This window comes from Pseudopipra pipra, chromosome 7 (assembly GCF_036250125.1).
Source record: "Pseudopipra pipra isolate bDixPip1 chromosome 7, bDixPip1.hap1, whole genome shotgun sequence".
NCBI lineage: Eukaryota > Metazoa > Chordata > Aves > Passeriformes > Pipridae > Pseudopipra > Pseudopipra pipra.
The window spans coordinates 38,477,806-38,497,401 of record NC_087555.1 but is presented as its reverse complement, the minus strand read 5'-3'; the positions used below and the strand labels follow the sequence as shown (position 1 = coordinate 38,497,401).

Sequence of the window (19,596 nt, the reverse complement as noted above, 5' to 3'; positions counted from 1 at the left end):
GTGTTACTAAACCTCTTGTATAATCTAATTCCTGGTAATTAATTGTGTCCTGTTTGTGATCATTGGTGTCATTCGTCTCTTATTCAGCCAGAACACAGTGTTTGTATAATAACATATCGAAAAGTATTTGATGTATTGACATCTTCAGTGCTCTTATGTCTTTTAAAGCTCTTATTTCTCCAAGAAATATGTAAAAAGTTCTTTTAAACACCCTTATATATCCTCGTATTATATTATATTATATTATATTATATTATATTATATTATATTATATTATATTATATTATATTATATTATATTATATTATATCCTCTTACATTATATCATCTTATATTATTATATTATATAAAATATAATATATATTTTATATATGTAATTGTTTTATGCTATACTCTTATTATACCTCTCTTTTCATCTCTTTGTGAAATGTCTTTAATCAATGGCCAGTTCTCATCAAGTGAAAAATTCTTCCTGTCCAAGGGCCAGGATTTGGCTCTATTTTGGCACCACAATTCTCTCGGCTCTTCTGTTTTTACACTGAGGAGATGCAGTTTTTCATTCAAGTGGTATTTTGTAAATACAGATGTAGATTTTCTTTCCATGTCAGGTTTTCTTTGCTATAACCTTTATTCCACTGGGTGCCTTCAGGTTATTACATTTCTGTTCTTCTCCCCAGCAGCCCCACTGAAGCAGAGCCTCTTTGCCTTCTGCACCAAACAAATGAGTCCTCAAGAGCAGTTGTAACCCCTGGTTGTTTCCATTTAGGTGAAATACAAGGAGAACTTTTCCAAAGAGTTGGGTAAGAAGCCAAAGTATGACCTAAAGGAGGCCAAAATCTACAAGACCATGAAGGACGCCCACAACATGGCCAGTGAGGTACGGGGGGGTTGTGCTTTGCCCTGAGGGGGAAGTTCAGATTTCTTTGCCAAAAACCTCCTTGGTGTTACCAAACCCCCCCCAGCCCAGTTTCCTGAGGTGGTTTGTCCCCCCTGCCGTGCAGGTGAAGTACAAAGCTGACCTGAAGAAGCTCCACAAGCCCGTCACGGACATGTCGCAGTCGCTGATCATGAACCACGTGCTGAGCACGAGCCAGCTCGCCAGCGCTGTAAGAGCCTTAACTCACCCCTAATTCCCAATCCCACAGGGAATTCCCTCTGCTAACTCCTCCTGTAACAGTGTTGTTCCCATGGGATGTCACCTGGTAGTGATCTCTTCCTCCACCTCCTAATTATTAGTTCCTCGTTAACCAGCAGCTTCACCACTTTTGTCCTCTGGGAAGGGAAGTCTTTCAAATCCTCTGATAATTTTTAGTGGATTGATTCTTTATCCCATTTTAACTGGTTGCACTACACTAACAAATGCCTTTTTTTTTTCTTTACTGATTAATATATTTAAATTCTTTAATTTTTTCTGGTTTTTTATCTTTTCATGTTTGTTTAATATCCCCCTGTTATAAACCTCCATGATTATGCCTAACAAAATAATTGAGAATTTTGCTGAGAAAAGGCAAAAAACATATCTTGGTACAGCCTTTTCTTTTATCTGCTGTGTTTTCTCTTTCCTTTTTCTTTTTTTTAATGGTTTTGACAAAATCTTTGTTACAACCCAAAAAAAAAAATAACCCACACCTTTAACTCCCAGTTTCCAAAATCACTTCTAAACTTCTTGCTTTTTGTTTTGCTTCTTGTATTTCTAATTTCTCTTTGATGTTCCATTGAAGTGTTGCTTTGATTGGACCTGAGAAGTAAATTTTCTGAGGGATTTTTTTTTTTATTGAGATGATTTTTGACACCTTCCCTTCAGTACCAGTACAAGAAGCAATATGAGAAGAGTAAGGGTCACTACCATGTGGTGCCAGATAATCTTGAGCAGGTTCATCTCAGGGAGGCATCAGAACTCCAGAGCCACGTAAGTTGGTCGTGTGTTTGTCCTTATCCCAAAAAATATCCATCCCTGAAATCCTCCCAGGAAATTCTCTCCAGTCTCTAACAATCCCTCTCTGCTTTACCAATGCTGCCTCATGAGAAATATCTGCACATTTGCAAGTAGAACACAGAAAATATACAGATAAAATACCTTCATTCCACAGTCAGTCTCAGTTCCTCACCCCTGCTGTGCATGGATTTTTTACAGTGAATAATACATTTATCAGGGGGGTTTTCCTATAGAAAAATGACCTGGAAATCACAGAAAAACTGGAAACTGGAGGAATCAGTTTGCAGTTGTATTTTCAACTGCTTTAATTATTCAAGTGCAAGGAGACTTTTGCCATTCCTTTTCTGCATCCAAAATTATTTTAACCCAAACGACTATTAAATGTGTCTGGTTTTCCCCTCTGGAATAAAATGGTGAATCATTCCAGAGAAATTCATACTCTGATTTGGTCTCTAATCCTTCCATTCCAAGTATTTATTGGCTGTAGAGCAAGAGGAAAATTGCTGGTAGGACACAAAGGTTATGGCATGGAATGGAATTCCAGGATTTTTTGGGTTGGAAGGGACCCCAAAGCCCATCCAGTCCCACCCCCTGCCGTGGGCAGGGACACCTTCCACTAGCCCAGGTTGCTCCAACCTGGCCTTGGACACTCCCAGGGATTTTCAAGGCATGGAAGAGCAAAAAGGCCACATAACAAAGGACTGTAAGAAAATGGTTAGAATGAAATTTTAAGTCACTACTTTTTGGGATCAGGCTCTGACTCAGTGACATCTCATTCAACAGTCGATGCTCTAAAGGCTGAATAATGTAATTTATAGGAAGAATATCTTCAACTTTGTGGACATTTTCCTTCCTGGGCACAAAATTTGAAATTTAATGGTCAGTAATAGACTTTTCAGGAAGGTAAACAGTATTAAAGATTAATTTTTTACCACAGAACTGTTGTCAGTGAGCAGATATTAGTCAGTGAATTTGATCTTGGATTATTTAGGAGGGTGACTTTTTGTCTTTTCTTCTCAGGTGAAATACAGGGAGAAGTATGAGAAGGAAAAAGGAAAACCCATGTTGGACTTTGAGACTCCAACATACCTCACAGCAAAGGAGTCCCAGCTCATGCAGAGCGAGGTACAGTCAAAATCACTACTGATGGTCAAAAAAAATCCTGCCATTTATTTTTTTATAGTTAAACTTTAATAGACATTTAATAGGCAGTTATACCTGCATTCTGTGCATGCTGAGAGACTGAAAAATTACAGTTACATCAGATTTCTTTACACTGGTTATGAAATGCCACTGAAGCTTTCCTGTGTCACAGTAAAGTGGGTTTTTATCTGTTATTTTTTTAGCAAGAAGGTCTCAATAAATGAAGCTTAAACAAGTCTTTGAGGAAGAAATGTAACATGAAATACATCTCCCTTAAACTTTACAAAACAAATACAGTGTGTGTTGGTTATCACAGCCCACAGAAAGTGCCCTGGTTATTTTTTCACCTCAAACCTCCATTTTTGAGGAAGCCCTTTATTCCCTGTGTGTCTCTGCTGTCCCACACCTGTCACTCCATTTCCCTGAGCAGTTTTGTTGGGTTTATTTGAAGTATAATCTTGTTCTGGCACAGATGGAGGCTTGGCCATATATCTTTATAGGGCCATATAAGTCATTGTGTTGGTGTGATTCCTTTAAGTATTTTCTCTACACGGACAAATAAGCAGAAAAATAAAAAAATAAAGGCAGGATCTGGTCATATTTCCATTAAAAAGCAATGAGCTGTTTCATAACCTTCGGTCAAAATAGGATTTATTGCTTTAGGTGCCCTCAAATAGTGTCATTAATGCTAATTCCTGCTCCATCCTCCCAGTAGTTTTTCACATCATTAAAAATGCTGTGATAAACATTTGCTATTTTGCTTTTTTTTTTTTCCCCTCTTGCTTTCATTAGAAAGAATATAAGAAGGACTTTGAGGAGTCCATGAAGGGCAGGAACCTGACTGGCCTGGAGGTCACACCATCCCTGTTACATGTCAAATATGCAACCAAAATAGCCAGTGAGGTACCAGCAACTCTGTGCTTTATTCTCTCCTTCTTGTTTTCCACATCTGTTTTTTTCTTTTGGAGCTTTTGTGGTTCTTTTTACTTTAATTCTTTTAATTATTATTATTATTTATTATTTTTTATCATTATTTATTTATATATTATTAAGTAGTAGAGTGCAGAGCTCCCTTTAGCCTGGATTTGCAGGTTTTTTCCTTCTTCTCCTGCAGAAAGAGTACAAGAAGGATCTGGAGGAAGGTGTTAAAGGGAAAGGACTGACAGCCCTGGAGGAGACTCCAGAGATGTTGAGAGCCAAGAATGCAACTCAGATCCTCAATGAGGTATGTCAGAGCTCTTTGGAAAATTCCTGAGTGGATGGAACATCCTCCAGCTGCCATGGAAAGGAATAACTTCTGCTAGATCAGCTCCAAACCCTGTCCAACCTGGCCTTGGACACTTAAAGGGATCCAGGGGCAGCCACAGCTTCTCTGGGCAACCTGGGCCAGGGCCTCCCCACCCTCCCAGCCAGGAATTCCTTCCCAATATCCCATCTAAATCTACCCTCCCACTGAGGGAGGAATGAACTTTGTCATTCCCTAGAAACTCCTGAGTAGAGTGATAAAAAGAACATGAGTGGGTGACTAAGGATCAAAAAGGGAGCTCTTTTGTGGCTTTGCAGTCACTGCTGGGAATTCAGGTGGGAAACAGGTGCTGGGATCAATAGTCAGATCAGTCCAGGGACTCATTTAGGTCATTAATCCATTGCCTAAATCAGTCAAGGGTCTAAGCCAGGATCTAAGTCATGAAGTGCACCCTGAAGTGACTGGATTTAATTGTGAGTTGATATTGGTAGTATTCCTGTTCTGAGGTGTGCTCATGAAACTTGCTGAAGGTATTTCCTTCCCATTGCCATGATCTATTCCCTGTCTTCCCCCGCAGAAAGAGTACAAAAAAGCCTTGGAGTTGGAAATCCGAGGGAAAGGCCTGACAGAGCTGGCTCTGGAGACCCCGGATTTCGTGCGGGCCAAGAACGCCACGGACATCGCCAGCCAGGTGTGTGGGGGACCCTGAGCTGTCACCTGGGCTCTTCTTAAAGGAAACCTCAGTTCTTTGTGCTTAAACCCAGTGCAAGTTGTTGTGCAGAGATGATTGAGGCACCTAAACCTGAGCTTTGCCCGACAGATCAAATACAAACAATTGGCAGAAATGGAGAAAGCCAACTACACCAGTGTTGTTGATACTCCAGAGATTATTCATGCCCACCAGGTCAAGAACCTTTCCAGCCAGGTATCTCGAGTGAAGCGACCTAATCACTGTTCATTGGCCACAAAATACTAATTTGGGCACCTAAATAACCACCTCTGACACCTTTCAGGTTACACCAGGAAGCAAATCTCTCTAGAGCTGTGATGTGGCATCTTACTCTGAAATTCCATTTCAATAATCAAATTAATTGATTTTAATGCTGTGTAATACCCTGCAATACCAAAGCTAATTCTTTTCTGCGTGGATTTAGCTTAATTTTCCACTCCTTAATAACCTAATATTTAAATTAATGACACAGAGGCATAATCTCAGTTTACAGCAGGCAGAGGAGTACTCACATCTTCGTAACGATGGGCATTATGCAGCAATAAATAATGCCAGCTTATCACTGCTTCTGTGGTTTCTGTTTTAATGTATTTGGGATTTTCTGTTAGAAAAAATACAAGGAGGAGGCAGAGAAGAGCATGTCACACTATGTGCCTGTGGCAGACACCCCAGAAATGCAGCGAGTCCGGGAGAACCAAAAGAACTTCAGCATGGTAAGTACAGAAATACAAAGTTGTTGTTTTTTTTCTCAGCCTCAAAGAAAACTCTGCAAGTAAAGGTTTATGGGGTGGAGTCAACGTTTGACATTTTACTTGAACTGTTCCAACAGCTCCAGTACCAGTCAGACCTTCAGAACAGCAAAGGAAAAGTCACAGTTGTCCAAGACACCCCGGAGATGCTGCGGGTGAAAGAGAACCAGAAGAACTTCAGCTCGGTAGGGTCACTTTGTGTCCTCAGTTGTCCCCAAAAATCCAGTTTAATGCTGGATAAAATAACTGGGTTTGGCTCTCCTCTTCCAGGTCCAGTAGATTTAGTTGGGTTTTATGGAGTGTTTTTACCACCTGTTTTTTTATGGAGTGCCCTGATTGGACTTTTTCGCATACGTAGCTGTGATATAGTTAAACAGTCACTCCTGTAATTAATTAGTATTCATTAGTAATTAATTAGTATTCCTTTTCTTTTGTCCTGTCCCCCTGTAAGTGCATTTTTGTCCTGTGGCCCCTCGTGCACTGTCTGCCTGATTTGTTTCCCATTCCATGTTGCTGTGAAGTTCCTCAAGTCTGTGGTAGAACTTTGCCTCCAGCACCCTTATTAAAGCACACAACAAAGGGGAAAACATTTGTGGAAAACAAATTAGAGCAAATTACGATTTTCAATCCTAAAATTGGCCCACAAATGTTTGGATCCTAGAATTATGGAATGGTTTGTGTTGGAAGGGACCTTCAAGCCCATCTCACCCCAACCCCTGCAGGGGCACCTTCCACTAGCCCAGGTTTCTCAGATATTCTACTGAAATAGATTTATTATATCAATGATATTCTACTTAAAATGCATCAAATATAGATGATCAGCCCCTTTTTTTCCCCAAATGGTGCTGAGACTTCAGTGAGGCAACAGGCAGTGACTGGAGCTGATCCTTCGTGCCCCAGTTCACTCTCTTAAGAGCAAGAATGTTGTGTTTTGGATGCTTAACCTTGTTGTCTTCATTCTAAATATTAAGATTTTGTATAAAGAAGATATTGGAACTGGAACCACTATTGAAAAGACACCAGAGATGCAGAGAGTTAAACAAACCCAGGATAATATCAGCTCGGTACAAAAGAATTGATTTTTAATCCTCTACCACTGCTAATTCCTCTTGAAATAATATTTCTTTTTCTATTTTTTTTTTTCTTCTCATGTTGCTAACAGTGGTTTGGCAATAACCCCACCCAGTTGAGGGTGACTTTCTTCAAGTTTTTGCCTCTCCTTTTTACTTTAACAGTCATCTTTCTAATGATTAACACTCAGTTTCTTACTTACAACCCATTTCTAAACCACGAGAGCTCTTGCCAGCATTTTAATCTCACCCCAAAGGTTGTTTGGACAGAATCAAAGAATCATTTAGGTTGGAAGGGACTTGTTGAGAGCATCTGTTGCTCCAGCAGGGTCTGGAGGTTGCTTGGATGAGCTGGGTTTTGAGTATCCCACAGGCTGAAGATTCCACAACCTCTCCAGGCAATTTTGTTCCAGTGTCTGTGTGACCATCTCACAGTTAAAAAGTGTTTTACTGTGATCAGACTGAATTTTCTGCTGGTGGTTTGTTGTTTTTTTTTGGTTGATTTTTTTTTGTTTTATTTGTTTATTTGTTTTGTTTGTTTAGGATTTTTTGGGGGGTTTTTTTGGGGATTGTTGGTCTGTTTTAGGTTTTTTGCTTGTGTGGGTTTTGGGTTTTTTTTTTTGTTTTTTTTTTTTTTTTTTTTTTTTGGGGAGGGTTTTGGGGATTTTTCTGTTTGGTTTGTTTTATTTTTTTGTCCTGTCACTGACAGCTCCTAAAAAGAGCAGCTCCCTCCCCTTTATTCCTTCTCACTGGGCATTTCTACACATTGAGAAGTTCCCCCTGAACATCCTCTCCAAACTGAAGAGTCTCAGCTCTCTGAGCCTCTTCTCATGCCTGAGGTGATCCTGTCTCCTACTCATCTTCTTGGCTTCTCCAGTCACTCCATGTCTGGGGAGCCCAGAGCTGGACACACAACTCCAGCTGCAGCCTCACTGAGTGGAGGGCAGGATCACCTGCCCTGGCCTGCTGGGAATGCCCTCCTGAATCAAAAGCCCATGGAATCAAGGGGTTGGGATGGAAGGACCTTGACCTTTGCCGTGAGGGTCCTCAGGATCCTTCTCTGCAAAGCTGCTTCCCAGCCAGTTATTCCCAGCCCGGGGCTGTTCCTCCCAGTTACAGGACCTTGAATTCCCCCCTGTGGAACCTCCTGAGGTGCCTCTCAGCCCCTTTCTCCATCCCTGTCCCTCTGGATGCAGCACAACCCTTGGCTGGATCAACCAACCCTCCCAGCTTTGTCACCCTCTGTCCCAGATCCAGGTCCCTCGGGAGGGTGACCCAGTTTTGACCTGGGGGTCCCCCAGTGGTCACTTGTGTCCAGCTGCTCCTGGTGCCACTGCTCAGGACCCCCTGGATCCAGTTTTCTGTCCGTGTCTTGTGCTTGTCTGTGGAGCTGCCAGGGCCAACAAGTGCCCCCAGCCTCAGGAAAGCTTCTCGTGTCAAGCTTTTACATGATATCAAAAGCTGCAGCACTCTAAAATTGGAATAATTATACATAGTCCTTCTCTTTCCAAGCTCATAAATCTCTTCTCTGCTTTTTTGGAATGCTGGTGTCACTTTGGTCTAAAATACTAACATTTCAGCCAATTTGTTGATGCAGAATGTGTTCAGTATGTTGTTGTGAGGTGCATTTTCCCTTGCTGTGCCCAGGCAGAGACGCAGAGAGCACTGAGGTATTGGGTGAGGACTCTCACCTTGGCTGAACACGAGGGATTCTTGCACAGCCCAAATTCTCCTTTCACTGGTAGAAAGACCAAATGGAATGGGGTTCCAGCTGGTTTTATAAAACCCTTCCAGTGCCATTCCCAGGGACTCAGCAGCTGAAGTTGCCTTGTCCCAGATTTCTTGGCAAGGCGATGGGAATCCTTTACCAGTTCAAGCCCACGAGATCCTTTAAATTCTCACTCTCCATGAGCTCAGGAAAGAAAAATTTCCTTTCTGTGTCCATAATGAATCCATTTAGTGCTTCAGTGTAACCCCTTTTTGCTGTGTGTGCCTCTGCAGATCAAGTACAAGGAGAGCATTGGGAAGGGAACCCCCATTCCAGACCTGCCGGAGGTGAAGCGCGTCAAGGAGACCCAGAAGCACATCAGCTCGGTATGGCCCTGTCTGTGCCCCCTCCACACCACCCACAGCTCCAGCTCCAGCCTCTGCTCCTGGCTGTTGGTTTGAGGGTTGGGAGGAGTCTCCCAAATCCTTGGGTTGAGCAGCAGGGAGCTTAAATCCCTGAGTTCGATCACAGTCGGTCACTTCCTGCATTAATTCTGTGACCTTTTCTAAACACACAAGTAGGAGCAAAAATTACCCAGGTTGTGTTGTAATTAGTCTGAAAAAAAAATGGATCAGGTAGGGAGAACTTTATGGAAAAAACCCAAATGGAACTTCCTTATAGTCACAAAATAAGGGAAAACAAAGCCTGGCTGTTCCCTTATCTAAGTGTAGATTTTAGCAGCCACAACAATGTGCTTCCCAGCTCATTTTTGCACAGCTGAGTTCTTTTCTCAATTTTTTTCCCAACCTTTTACATACTTTCATTTTCCCTTGCTGAGATTGCTTTATTTTTGGTTGGTGTTTTTTTTTTCATTGTTTCAATTATATCAAGCACTGAAAGTTGCTGGTTTTTTTTTTTTTTTTTTTACTTACCTTGTTTTGTTGCAAGTATTTTACTACTTGCAGGAAGAGCCCTGAATGCATTTGTCATGTATTTCTATGTGGTTGGGGTTTAAACCAACCCAGGTTTCTCCTACACAACTCCCTCCACAAAAAAATACAATCTTTTTGAAATCAAACATGAGGGATAACAGTTGTTATCCTTAGTTTCCTCTCACAACTAGAATTGTTTTCCTTACTAGAGATCTAACCCACGGTAAAGCAGTGCTGTTGCAAACAAACAGGCACAGAAATCAAAATGAATGAAGCCCACAATTAAGTATTTGTGGATTAAACATGGTTATAAAAGATTAACACCATCAAAGAGACTCCAGAAATGCTGAGTGCCTGAAAAATGATACTGTTATAGTTCCTGAACTAAGGTGAAAAGCAAAACCTCGGGTCAGGAGGATATTTGTCCTTGAAGTGTTTGAGGTGCTTGAACACACTGAAGTCAGAGCACTTTGCTGAGCTGGTGGCTGGGCTTGTACAGACAGTGAGGGACAGAAACTGGGCACTATTTCCATGTGATCCCAGGGAAATTCTCTGTCCCAGGCCAGCTCTTGTGGAAGTCGTGATCTCTGCAACAGGAGGGGGCAGCCAGAGAGGGTCGGGCTCTGCTCCCAGGGAACAAGGGACAGGAGGAGAGGGAACGGCCTCAGGCTGTGCCAGGGGAGGCTCAGGTTGGACATCAGGAGGAATTTCTCATGGAAAGGGTGGTGAGGCCTTGGCAGGGGCTGCCCAGGGAGGTTTGGAGTGCCCACCCTGGAGGCGTCCAGGGAAGGCCTGGCCGTGGCACTCAGTGCTCTGGGCTGGGGGACAAGGTGGGAAATGGTCACAGGGGAGACTCCATGACCTTGGAAGTGTTTTCCAGCCTCAGTGATGCCATGACTGTGCCCTTGTGTCCTGCAGGTGTTGTACAAGGAGGAGCTGGGCACGGGCACCCCCACGCCCGTGACCCCCGAGATAGAGCGAGTCAAACGCACGCAGGAGCACATTAGCTCGGTACCGGCCCCGGGACTTGTAACAACGGCTGTTGTTATAATCCTGCTCTGTAACCCCCTAACACTCCTCCTCCCTCAGGGGTTTAGTCCTGGCTTTGCCCTGGCAGTGTCTTAACTCATTGATATCCCACCTGTTTGTGCTTTTGGGGGATTCACACCTTTCCACGCGAACCAGAACTGAATTTAACGTGGTGTTCCTCCCCATGTTTATCTCGACCCTTTATCTTCTCTTCCCTCCCATCACCTATTTCCAGAATAATCCCCCACCAGCCTCTTCCTTAATATTTGCCTCTGGATCCAGTGTGAAGTGAATTACGAGGTGATCTAACGCTGAGCATAACCCAGGGAAGGGTCAGAGTGGTGGTTGTGCCTGTGCTGAGGGGTGTTTGTGGGCACTGTCTCGTCCCTCGCAGGTGTTGTACAAGGAGGGTTTAGGGACGGGCACCGCGACCCCGGTGACGCCGGAGATGGAGCGAGTGCGGCGTAACCAGGAGAACATCAGCTCGGTACTGCCCTTCCAAATGCCAGTCAGACCCCCTCAGCTCCTCCACTGACACCGTCCTTCCCATTCCTGGCTGACCTTGGAGCAGCCCTTCCCTTATGGAATCACTGAAGCCCTGTCAGGATCCTGATAGTTTCGTTTTTCCCTCATTTAACCTGTCACTCAGTTGTTCCAGCTGGGAGATTTTAACCTCAGTCACTCAAGCAGTTGAGTGCTGCCTTGTTGTAATTCCCAAGGAATTGTTAGCAGTGTGAGTGGTGTCACTGTCCTCAATAACAGAGCCCACCCTTCCAACATCTCCAGCCTCACCTCTGCAATGGAAAACAAACCCTTAACCCTTCCTGGCTCAGGGAATCATGGAATGGTTTGAGTTGGAATTTCTGCTGTGTTGGCTGTTCTCTTATACCCCCAGGTCTTTCTAAGGAATCCAGGTGGCATTCCCAGGTCACTGCATATGAAAACATGGTGGAAATTGCATATAGATGGAAAAATTGCTGTAGGGAGGAGTATTGATCTGGATCATTTCTCCTCCTGACACTTCCCAGTCAAATGGCCACTGTGTCATCATTTTGTTCAGTATTCCTGCTTTCATTGGAGCAGTTTATGGCTCATTTTGGCTCAGTTCAGACATGAAATAAGTCCTGAGGCCATTTCAGAGAAGCCCCTCTTGGTAAATGTTCTGCTGCACTTCCCATCCCTGAGGTCCTGCAGCTGCCTCAGTTTGGAATCCTTGGAGCCAAAGCTGCTCGTGCCAGGTCTGTTATTTGAGTAGGGGAGTCCTTTGCAGGGGGGTTTCCAGGTAGTTTAGAACTCCCACGTTTCTGTGCCCAGTGGAAAAAAAAGCTCAGTGGAACCTCAGCCCCCTGTTTTCATTGAAGGTTCTTTGCTGGACTTTGAACAAGGCTGGAAAAACACCATTTTTCATACTTTGATGTTTCCCTGTATTAAATTATTGCTCTTCTTTATCTCTTTTCATTCTTTTCCTTTTTTAACTTCTTTTCCTTTCTTGTTTTTTCCCCCCTTTCTCCTTTTTTTTTCCTTCTTTTTTTATTTTTCCCTTTCTCCTTTTTTCCCCCTTTCTCCTTTTTTTTTCCCCTTTCTCTTTTTTTTTTCCCTTCTCCTTTTTTATCCCCTTTCTCCTTTGATTTTACTTTCCTGCTGCCCCAGGTGTTGTACAAGGAGGGGCTGGGGGTTGGCACCCCCGTTCCTGTCACCCCTGAGATGGAGAGGGTCAAACGCAACCAGGAGAACTTTAGCTCGGTATCTTTTGCTTTTTTTTTAATTCTAATTAACTTATAAACTCATCTCCTTTCTGCTATTACATTTTTAATTACTCTGTTATATTTTATGTACTGATTTTTTGAAATATTTTTCCTGTAATCATAACACTCAGTGCTTGGTGTCCATTAATTTTTTTTCCTGCAGTTTAAGGTATTTTGCATTTTTAAAACCACTTTTTTAATATAATTTGCTTCATTCCTTCCCTTTAATCCTTTTATTATTCTGCTCCAAGCAGTTGGATGCACATTCCCAGCTGTCCCTTCCTCTGGGTTTAATTGATCACAATTATTAACTGGTTGATCCTTCCTAATTTTTCCTGCTTTCTGGTATATTTAATGGGCATAAAATCACAAGAATTACCTCCACCAAATGTAGGTTTTTTTGTCCTGAACTGCCTGTTGCCCCCCAGGTGTTGTACAAGGAGGAGCTGGGCACAGGAACCCCCACCCCTGTGACCCCCGAGATCCAGAGGGTCAAACGCAACCAGGAAAACTTGAGCTCGGTATTTTTCAACTTGAAAAGCAAAAAAAAACCCCAAACCTTTTAATCTCTTTCAAAAATACTCTTAACACCCAAATTCTCCTGCTGTATTTCCCTGTAATCAATTCACACAACAACAACATCCCATTCCTTGTGTTTTGAGATTTTTTTCCTCCATAATTTCTTTTGATTGGATCCACCTCACTAATGATTTTTAGATTCCCTGTTCCTGTCTTTCTCTTGCCATATTTTTTATTTCTGCTTTTCCTTTTATTAATCACTTCAACCCTTGGTTATTGGGGTTTTTTTTTCCCTGGTTTTTACCACATATAAAAACTAAACTATTTATTTCCTTCCCCAAATCCGTGGCTGTGACTGACTGTGCTCCCTCCCGTGTGCTCTGCTGGTGTGGGATGGGCAAATCAGGTGGAATTGCTGCCTTTGTTCCTTCTGTGTTGGATTTGATGCCTTTTCCTTTGGGAAATGTTGGATATTGTTGCAGGGATGCAGTGGCCCGAGTCCCAGGTGGTGGGAACTGCCCTGGGGGTGTTGGTAGCACCGTTAGAGGGGAAAAAATCACTGAGGTTGGGATGTTTGGAAAGGTGAGGAAGTGCCACTGAAAACAGGAGAGGAGTAGTAATAATAGATATAAAATATATATATAAAATATATATATAAAATCTTAGTTGAGGTGTGTGTACAGGAAAGGTTTCAGGAAGGTGCCTCAGGCCCTGCTCCTCCACTGAGTCACTTATGGTCAGGAAAATGTTTTCCCTCACAACTGCTGAAAGGACAATAATGTATTTATTGCCAATTTATTGTCAAATACTGACAAAAATGTATTTATTGGCATTTATATCAGACTTTAGTCTTCTAAGTACTCCCCAGGTTTAACTGGCTGATAGAATTCACTGAATCATTGAATCTCAGACTGGTTTGGGTTGGAAGAGAAATTAAAGCCCAGCTAATTCCAACCCTCACACCTTCCACCAGCCCAGGTTGCTCCAAGCCCCGTCCAACCTGGCCTTGGACACTTCCAGGGATCCAGGGGCAGCCACAGCTTCTCTGCCCAACCTGGGCCAGGGCCTCCCCACCCTCCCAGCCAGGAATTCTCTCCCAATATCCATGTAAATCAATCCCCCTTCAGCTCCAGTCTTATCAGTGTAACAGAGTTTGAAACTCGATTTTTATTTCCAGGGCTTTTTTAATCCCTGTTTCTCCAGGGCGTGTCAGAGCCCTCTCTCCTGGTGGGAGTGTTCCTGCTGTTGGTTTTATTCTCTTTTTTGTCACTCTAACCCTGTTGCCCCCCAGGTGTTGTACAAGGAGGAGCTGGGCATGGGAACCCCCACCCCTGTGACCCCCGAGATCCAGAGGGTCAAACGCAACCAGGAAAACTTGAGCTCGGTATCTTGGAATTTGAAAAGCAAAACAAAATCCCTTTTAATCTATTTTAAAAGACTTTTTAACACACCAATCAATATTCTTGTTTCCCTGTAATCAACTTACACAAGAAATAATATCCTGGTCCTTTGAGATTTTTTTTTTCCTTTGTAATTATTACTTACATTGTTCTTGTTCCCTTTTTTTAATTATATCATTTTAATAATTGTGTGTGTAATCACACCTTTTTGAGTGTGATTACCTTTTTTTTTTTTTTTTTTAACTCTTAAACCCCCACTCTGTTTTCCTTCTCTTGGTCTCAACAATCCTTAAGTTTTGCTCCGTGTGGTGGGTTTTTCCCTGATTTTCCTTCCTTCATGCACAAGAACTGAACTCCTTTGGGCCTTGGCTGGGTGTGGCCGTGCTGGGGTGGAGTCAGCAGGACCTGCTGGGGTGGGAATGAATTAAATTGGTTTATTTGTTGTTTTTCTGTTGTATTTGATACTTTCCCAGTGTTTTGTTGCCCCTTTGGTGTCCGGCTCAGGAGCAGCGATGACGCTCCAGCTCCCAGAGGGAATCCGGATTCACTGTGTGGTTTTGAGGAGTTTTTAATCCCTGGTTTTTATCCCAAACTGTGTGTGGGAGGCACTTTCCCAACCCCTCTGTGTGCCTGTTGCTGTTCCCTCCCTGACCAGCCCTTTGTCCCACAGGTTTTGTACCGGGAGGAGCTGGGAACAGGAACCCCCATCCCGGTGCCTCCCGAGGTGGAGCGAGTCAAACGCACCCAGGAGCTCATCAGCTCGGTATCGTGGGGAGGAACAGCCCCCCTTTCACTGCACCCAACCACCACTCCCTGACCTCCTTTAAAAATGGGCAGTTCCTCTCCTCATTCCGTGTAATCAACTCTTATTCCACGTAATCAACTCTTATTCCACGTAATCGACTTATCCTCTCTTCCCGTTTTCCAGCGTTACTGACCCGCCTCTTCTTCACTGATGGAGTTAGTTATAAATTTATAAATTATTTACAAATTATTGACATTATCCTGAATATTTTTTAACTGTTTTGCTCCCTGTTCCACCTCCCTTCTTCCTTTTTTTAGTGTTGTTTTTTTTTATACATCCAATTCCCGTGTCCTGCTTTTCTCCTGGCAGAGGGAGGGGCCTTTCCAGCTCCCTGCAGAGGGGGGGTCTAAAAGCTCCCCTTTCCCAGGAGATGATGGATTTAATGATTTTTTGAGTGGTGATGATGTTTTTTGGATGCTTTTTGTCGTGCAGGTGTTGTACAAAGAGAATGTGGGGACGGGGACCCCCACCCCTGTCACCCCCGAGATGGAGAGGGTCAAACGCAACCAGGAGATCTGTAGCTCGGTACTTCCCAGAGAAAAACTGCCCTTTAACTCCCTCTAAAACCACTTTTTAACACTTTGGATAAGTGGATTTGTTCCAAAATAACACTGACCCAGCTCAGAGCAGGGGCCACTTCTTACTCATGGCTTACTCTGGTTTAAACCTTGACTTTTGCTCCTGTTTATCTTGATTTCAAGAGTGATTTTTAATACCCAGTTCTAATCCTAAAAACACTTAAAACTCCCCTCATTTTCTCTGCAGTGCTGACATTTATTTTAAAGCAATTAATTTAAATTTTTATAACATTCTCAGCCCCTCCATGTGGTATTTAGTGCTCATTGATGCAGATCTCACATGATTTACTTACACTATTTATTCTGAGGAGTTAAAGCCAGGCTGCAAAACTCTACTAAAGGACCTGCTTTAAAAATCCCTGGGCCGTGAGAAACTAAATCCAAGGAAAAAAACTGTGTAGGGAGAGCTGGTTGTTTATTCACTGTTGCTTTCTGTGGCTCTTTCTCTCCTCCCACAGGTGTTGTACAAGGAAAACATAGGGAAAGCCACCCCCACCCCCGTCACCCCCGAGATGGAGAGAGTCAAACGCAATCAAGAGATCATTAGCTCGGTACTTCCACCAGGAAAACACTTCCTAAACCTTGGAATGAAGTGTTTAACACACTGTAACACTCAGCAATCTGTGCTTATTAACTCCAGACACAGCCGACACAACCAAAGGCTTCTCTTTAACACTGTTTGAAGCAGGATTTCACTGAGGAAAAAAAAATCCCTTTTTGAGTGGATTTTGTTTTTCTGGTCGATTTTTTTAATTTTTTTTTTAACCCTTTCTCACCCCAAGTGTGTTTCCAGCAGTTGATTCCACGCAGGGGCCCATCCCTGCATCCCAGATTAATGGCCAAGCTCCAGCTCCTCCCGTGCCCCAGCTCTAACCCTTCCTCGGTGTAACTCCAAAGCTGGGCTGAACGTTCTGCTTTGTTTCCCTTTGAGATTTTCTTTTTCCTTTTTTAATTTGTGGATGCTCCCTTGTACCCCGCAGGTCCTGTACAAAGAAAACATGGGCAAAGTGACGCCGACCCCCGTCACCCCCGAGATGGAGCGAGTCAAACGCAACCAGGAGATCATCAGCTCGGTACTTAACGGGGAGGGCTTTGTTTGCCTCTGGCCTAACAAAGGGCAGCCTAACTCCTGACTCAAAGCCGAGTTCAAGCTAAAAAACAGATGTGTTTCTTTCTGCAGATTAATTGCTCCTTCTAAACCGATCCCACAGTTTCACGGCTTTTCTACAACTTGGTTTGTGTTTGTGGGTTCTATCCAGGCAAGCTCAGAGATCTCTTGCTGGAGATTATGGAATGTTGGGGTTGGAAGGGACCTTAAATCCCATCTTGTTCCACCCCAGCCTTCCACCAGACCAGGCTGCTCGGGCATATTCAGGTTTATATTTAGTATTTCAACTTTCAGTATATTTTCAGGGGAATTTGACTTCAGGGAAAAACACCCATCCCTGACATCTGAATGTGGGACAGCGTGGCAACAAACCTCCCACCTCCCTCCCAAAAAAGGTCAGGAATGACTTAAAATATACATAAAAAAGCAGGTAACTGTTAAAGAAATGTTTTCTGTAGAGCCAGAGGTGTCTTCCCTGAGCCTCTGGCCCTTCAGCATCCCTGCCCCTGGATAGAGCCCGGCTCTGTTAACCCCACAGCCAAGCTTTTCTCTCCAGTCTGCCTCTCTCACCCCTCCTGGCAGCACTAAATGTTTGACTTTTTGGCAATTTGATAACAAAGTAACCCTTTGTGTTCAAACCCTTTCCATTTGGGGATTTTTAAGCCCCTGGATACATGTTGTGTATCCCACAGGTGTTGTACAAAGAGAACGTGGGGCAGGCGACCCCCACCCCCATCACCCCCGAGATGGAGAGAGTCAAACGCAATCAAGAACAGATTAGCTCGGTACTTCCCCCAGGAAAACACTTCCCAAAGATCCCACTGAAGTGCTTAACACGAGATGATGTGATAGAGAACTTCTTAATAACCTGGTTTTACTTAACTCTCTAATTTTTCCCCTTTAGCAAGTCACCTCTTGCAAAGACTTTTTTGTTGTGTAACTTGTTAATCCTCTTTTTCCTGACTTTTTTTCCCTTTCCTAACGGCCAGTGTTGACTCTAAACCCAGTAACAGCCCAGTTTTTGGTTTTCTCCTGGTGATAATTCCTCTGTGCTCTGTAGGTTGCCTACAGGGAAGGCTTAGGGAAGGCCACCCCCAGCCCGGTCACTCCGGAGATGGAGCGAGTCAAGCGCAACCAGGAACAGATCAGCTCGGTACTGAGGGAACAGCCAAGCCTTTCTATCCAAAATAACCACCCTGAGCCAAACCCATTCTAATGCAGCCTCATTTTCCCAGTTTTCCTCATTTTTGTCTATTTTCCCTTGGATTTTTTTTTTTTTCACCTTTTGCCAATAACTTTTCAGCTGCTTTGTTTCCTGAGATCTTTTCCATCCTGCAGCGCTGGGTTTGCTTCAATAACCCCATTCCCAGAGAGCTGGGATTCTGCCTGGAATTCTGAGCTGTGTCCACGTGTTTGTGCTCTGCAGGTTTTGTACAAGGAGCACATGGCAAAGGGAACTCCGACCCCTCTGACTCCGGAGATGGAAAGAGCCAAACGGAACCAGGAGAACATCAGCTCGGTGAGTCCTGCTCAGCCAAAGGGAAAAACACTAAAATCACAATTTATCCCTGAAATCCTCACTCAGAGTTGAGGCTTGGAGGGATAAAGTAACCACATGGAATTCTTTAATATATTCCTTGTGATTAACTGGAGTTTGGGGGATTTTTAAACAGTTAAATTTCAAGTAACACGTTGCTTTCAAGTCTCTTCTGGTTTTGCTGCTCTTACACTTCAGGAGACAGAAAATGATGGTTCTTCAGTAAGAGATTTCTAATGTTCTCTATTAAAAAAAAAAACATATAAAAATCTGGACCTGGCCTCCTTCAGGCCCTTCTTTGCTAACCTGAGGTAAATCCTGCCATGGTTCTGTCCTCGTTCTCCCCTGGCAGGTTCTTTACTCCGACAGTTTCCGGAAGCAGGTCCAAGGAAAAGCCGCCTACGTCCTGGACACGCCGGAGATGAGGAGAGTGAGGGAGACCCAGAAACACATCTCCACAGTAAGGGCAGCTCCAGAGGGGCCTTACCTTGGGAAGGGAGTTAAACCTAAACATAAGCCTGGTTGGCAGCTCAAGGACAGGTTTGCTGACCCAGATCTTTCACACTAAAGCATTTAAGGGATTAGGCTCTCTCGTGGCTCCTTGGATTGGGAAAGCCAAAGTTTGGGACACTCCCTGAACTTCACCTGAGGGAAGCAGGGGTCACAGCTGAGCTGCAGAGCACAGCCCTTCCATTTGAACCTGCAGGTGAAGTACCACGAGGACTTTGAGAAGAGCAAAGGGAGCTTCACCCCCGTGGTCACCGACCCCATCACAGAGAGGGTGAAGAAGAACATGCAGGACTTCAGTGACATCAGTTACAGGGGCATCCAGAGGAGGGTGGTGGAGATGGAGCGCAAACGGGTGGACCAGGACCAGGAGAACCTCACAGGTAAGGCTCTACCCCAGTACCTCCCAGAAAAGCAGGATCTAATTTCATAAGGACTTGACTACTTCATTTCCACAGCACAAGCAGAGCTGGGATGAGTGGTTTAATTTAAGCTCAGCCACATCAATTCTAATTCATCATTACTTGGGGATGATGTTTTTATGGAAGTCCTTTCTTGACAGTCTTTTCTTTGAAAATCTCTTTTGAAAAAATAGTCTTGCAGCAGCTGTGGTCTGCCTGTCCCCAACTTCAGAATGTAACACTAGAATATTATATTATATTATAACACTAGATTATATCTCTATGCATATTAAAGGCCCTGTTGTAGATGAAATGTAAAAAAAGCCTAATCTGTGCTATAAAATTGAGAAATACAAATTGTTGAAATAAATACGCTTTTCATAGAATTCCAAACTGGTTTGGGTCGGAGGGACCTTAAAGCCCATCCTGTTCCACCTTCTTCCATGGGCAGGGA

At 43.5% G+C, this 19,596-nt stretch overlaps 1 protein-coding gene across 38 annotated transcripts in view; it reads left to right on the top strand.

Moving 5' to 3' along the window:
• NEB (nebulin) overlaps window positions 1-19,596 on the top strand; it is a 101,021-nt gene that overhangs the window by 77,891 nt on the left and 3,534 nt on the right. For 5 of the 38 annotated variants that reach the window (XM_064661693.1, XM_064661686.1, XM_064661695.1 and 2 more), the window contains 26 exons: window positions 766-876; window positions 1,001-1,105; window positions 1,804-1,908; window positions 2,956-3,060; window positions 3,871-3,981; window positions 4,193-4,303; window positions 4,902-5,015; window positions 5,145-5,249; window positions 5,663-5,767; window positions 5,884-5,988; window positions 6,775-6,867; window positions 8,875-8,967; window positions 10,432-10,524; window positions 10,937-11,029; window positions 12,193-12,285; window positions 12,716-12,808; window positions 14,098-14,190; window positions 14,877-14,969; window positions 15,444-15,536; window positions 16,048-16,140; window positions 16,570-16,662; window positions 17,390-17,482; window positions 17,758-17,850; window positions 18,124-18,216; window positions 18,587-18,694; window positions 18,941-19,124. In XM_064661693.1, the coding sequence (XP_064517763.1) occupies window positions 766-876; window positions 1,001-1,105; window positions 1,804-1,908; window positions 2,956-3,060; window positions 3,871-3,981; window positions 4,193-4,303; window positions 4,902-5,015; window positions 5,145-5,249; window positions 5,663-5,767; window positions 5,884-5,988; window positions 6,775-6,867; window positions 8,875-8,967; window positions 10,432-10,524; window positions 10,937-11,029; window positions 12,193-12,285; window positions 12,716-12,808; window positions 14,098-14,190; window positions 14,877-14,969; window positions 15,444-15,536; window positions 16,048-16,140; window positions 16,570-16,662; window positions 17,390-17,482; window positions 17,758-17,850; window positions 18,124-18,216; window positions 18,587-18,694; window positions 18,941-19,124 (2,671 nt within the window). The remainder of the gene's footprint in view (window positions 1-765; window positions 877-1,000; window positions 1,106-1,803; window positions 1,909-2,955; window positions 3,061-3,870; window positions 3,982-4,192; window positions 4,304-4,901; window positions 5,016-5,144; window positions 5,250-5,662; window positions 5,768-5,883; window positions 5,989-6,774; window positions 6,868-8,874; window positions 8,968-10,431; window positions 10,525-10,936; window positions 11,030-12,192; window positions 12,286-12,715; window positions 12,809-14,097; window positions 14,191-14,876; window positions 14,970-15,443; window positions 15,537-16,047; window positions 16,141-16,569; window positions 16,663-17,389; window positions 17,483-17,757; window positions 17,851-18,123; window positions 18,217-18,586; window positions 18,695-18,940; window positions 19,125-19,596) is intronic. The other 33 variants (XM_064661703.1, XM_064661689.1, XM_064661704.1 and 30 more) reach the window with 27 other exon arrangements.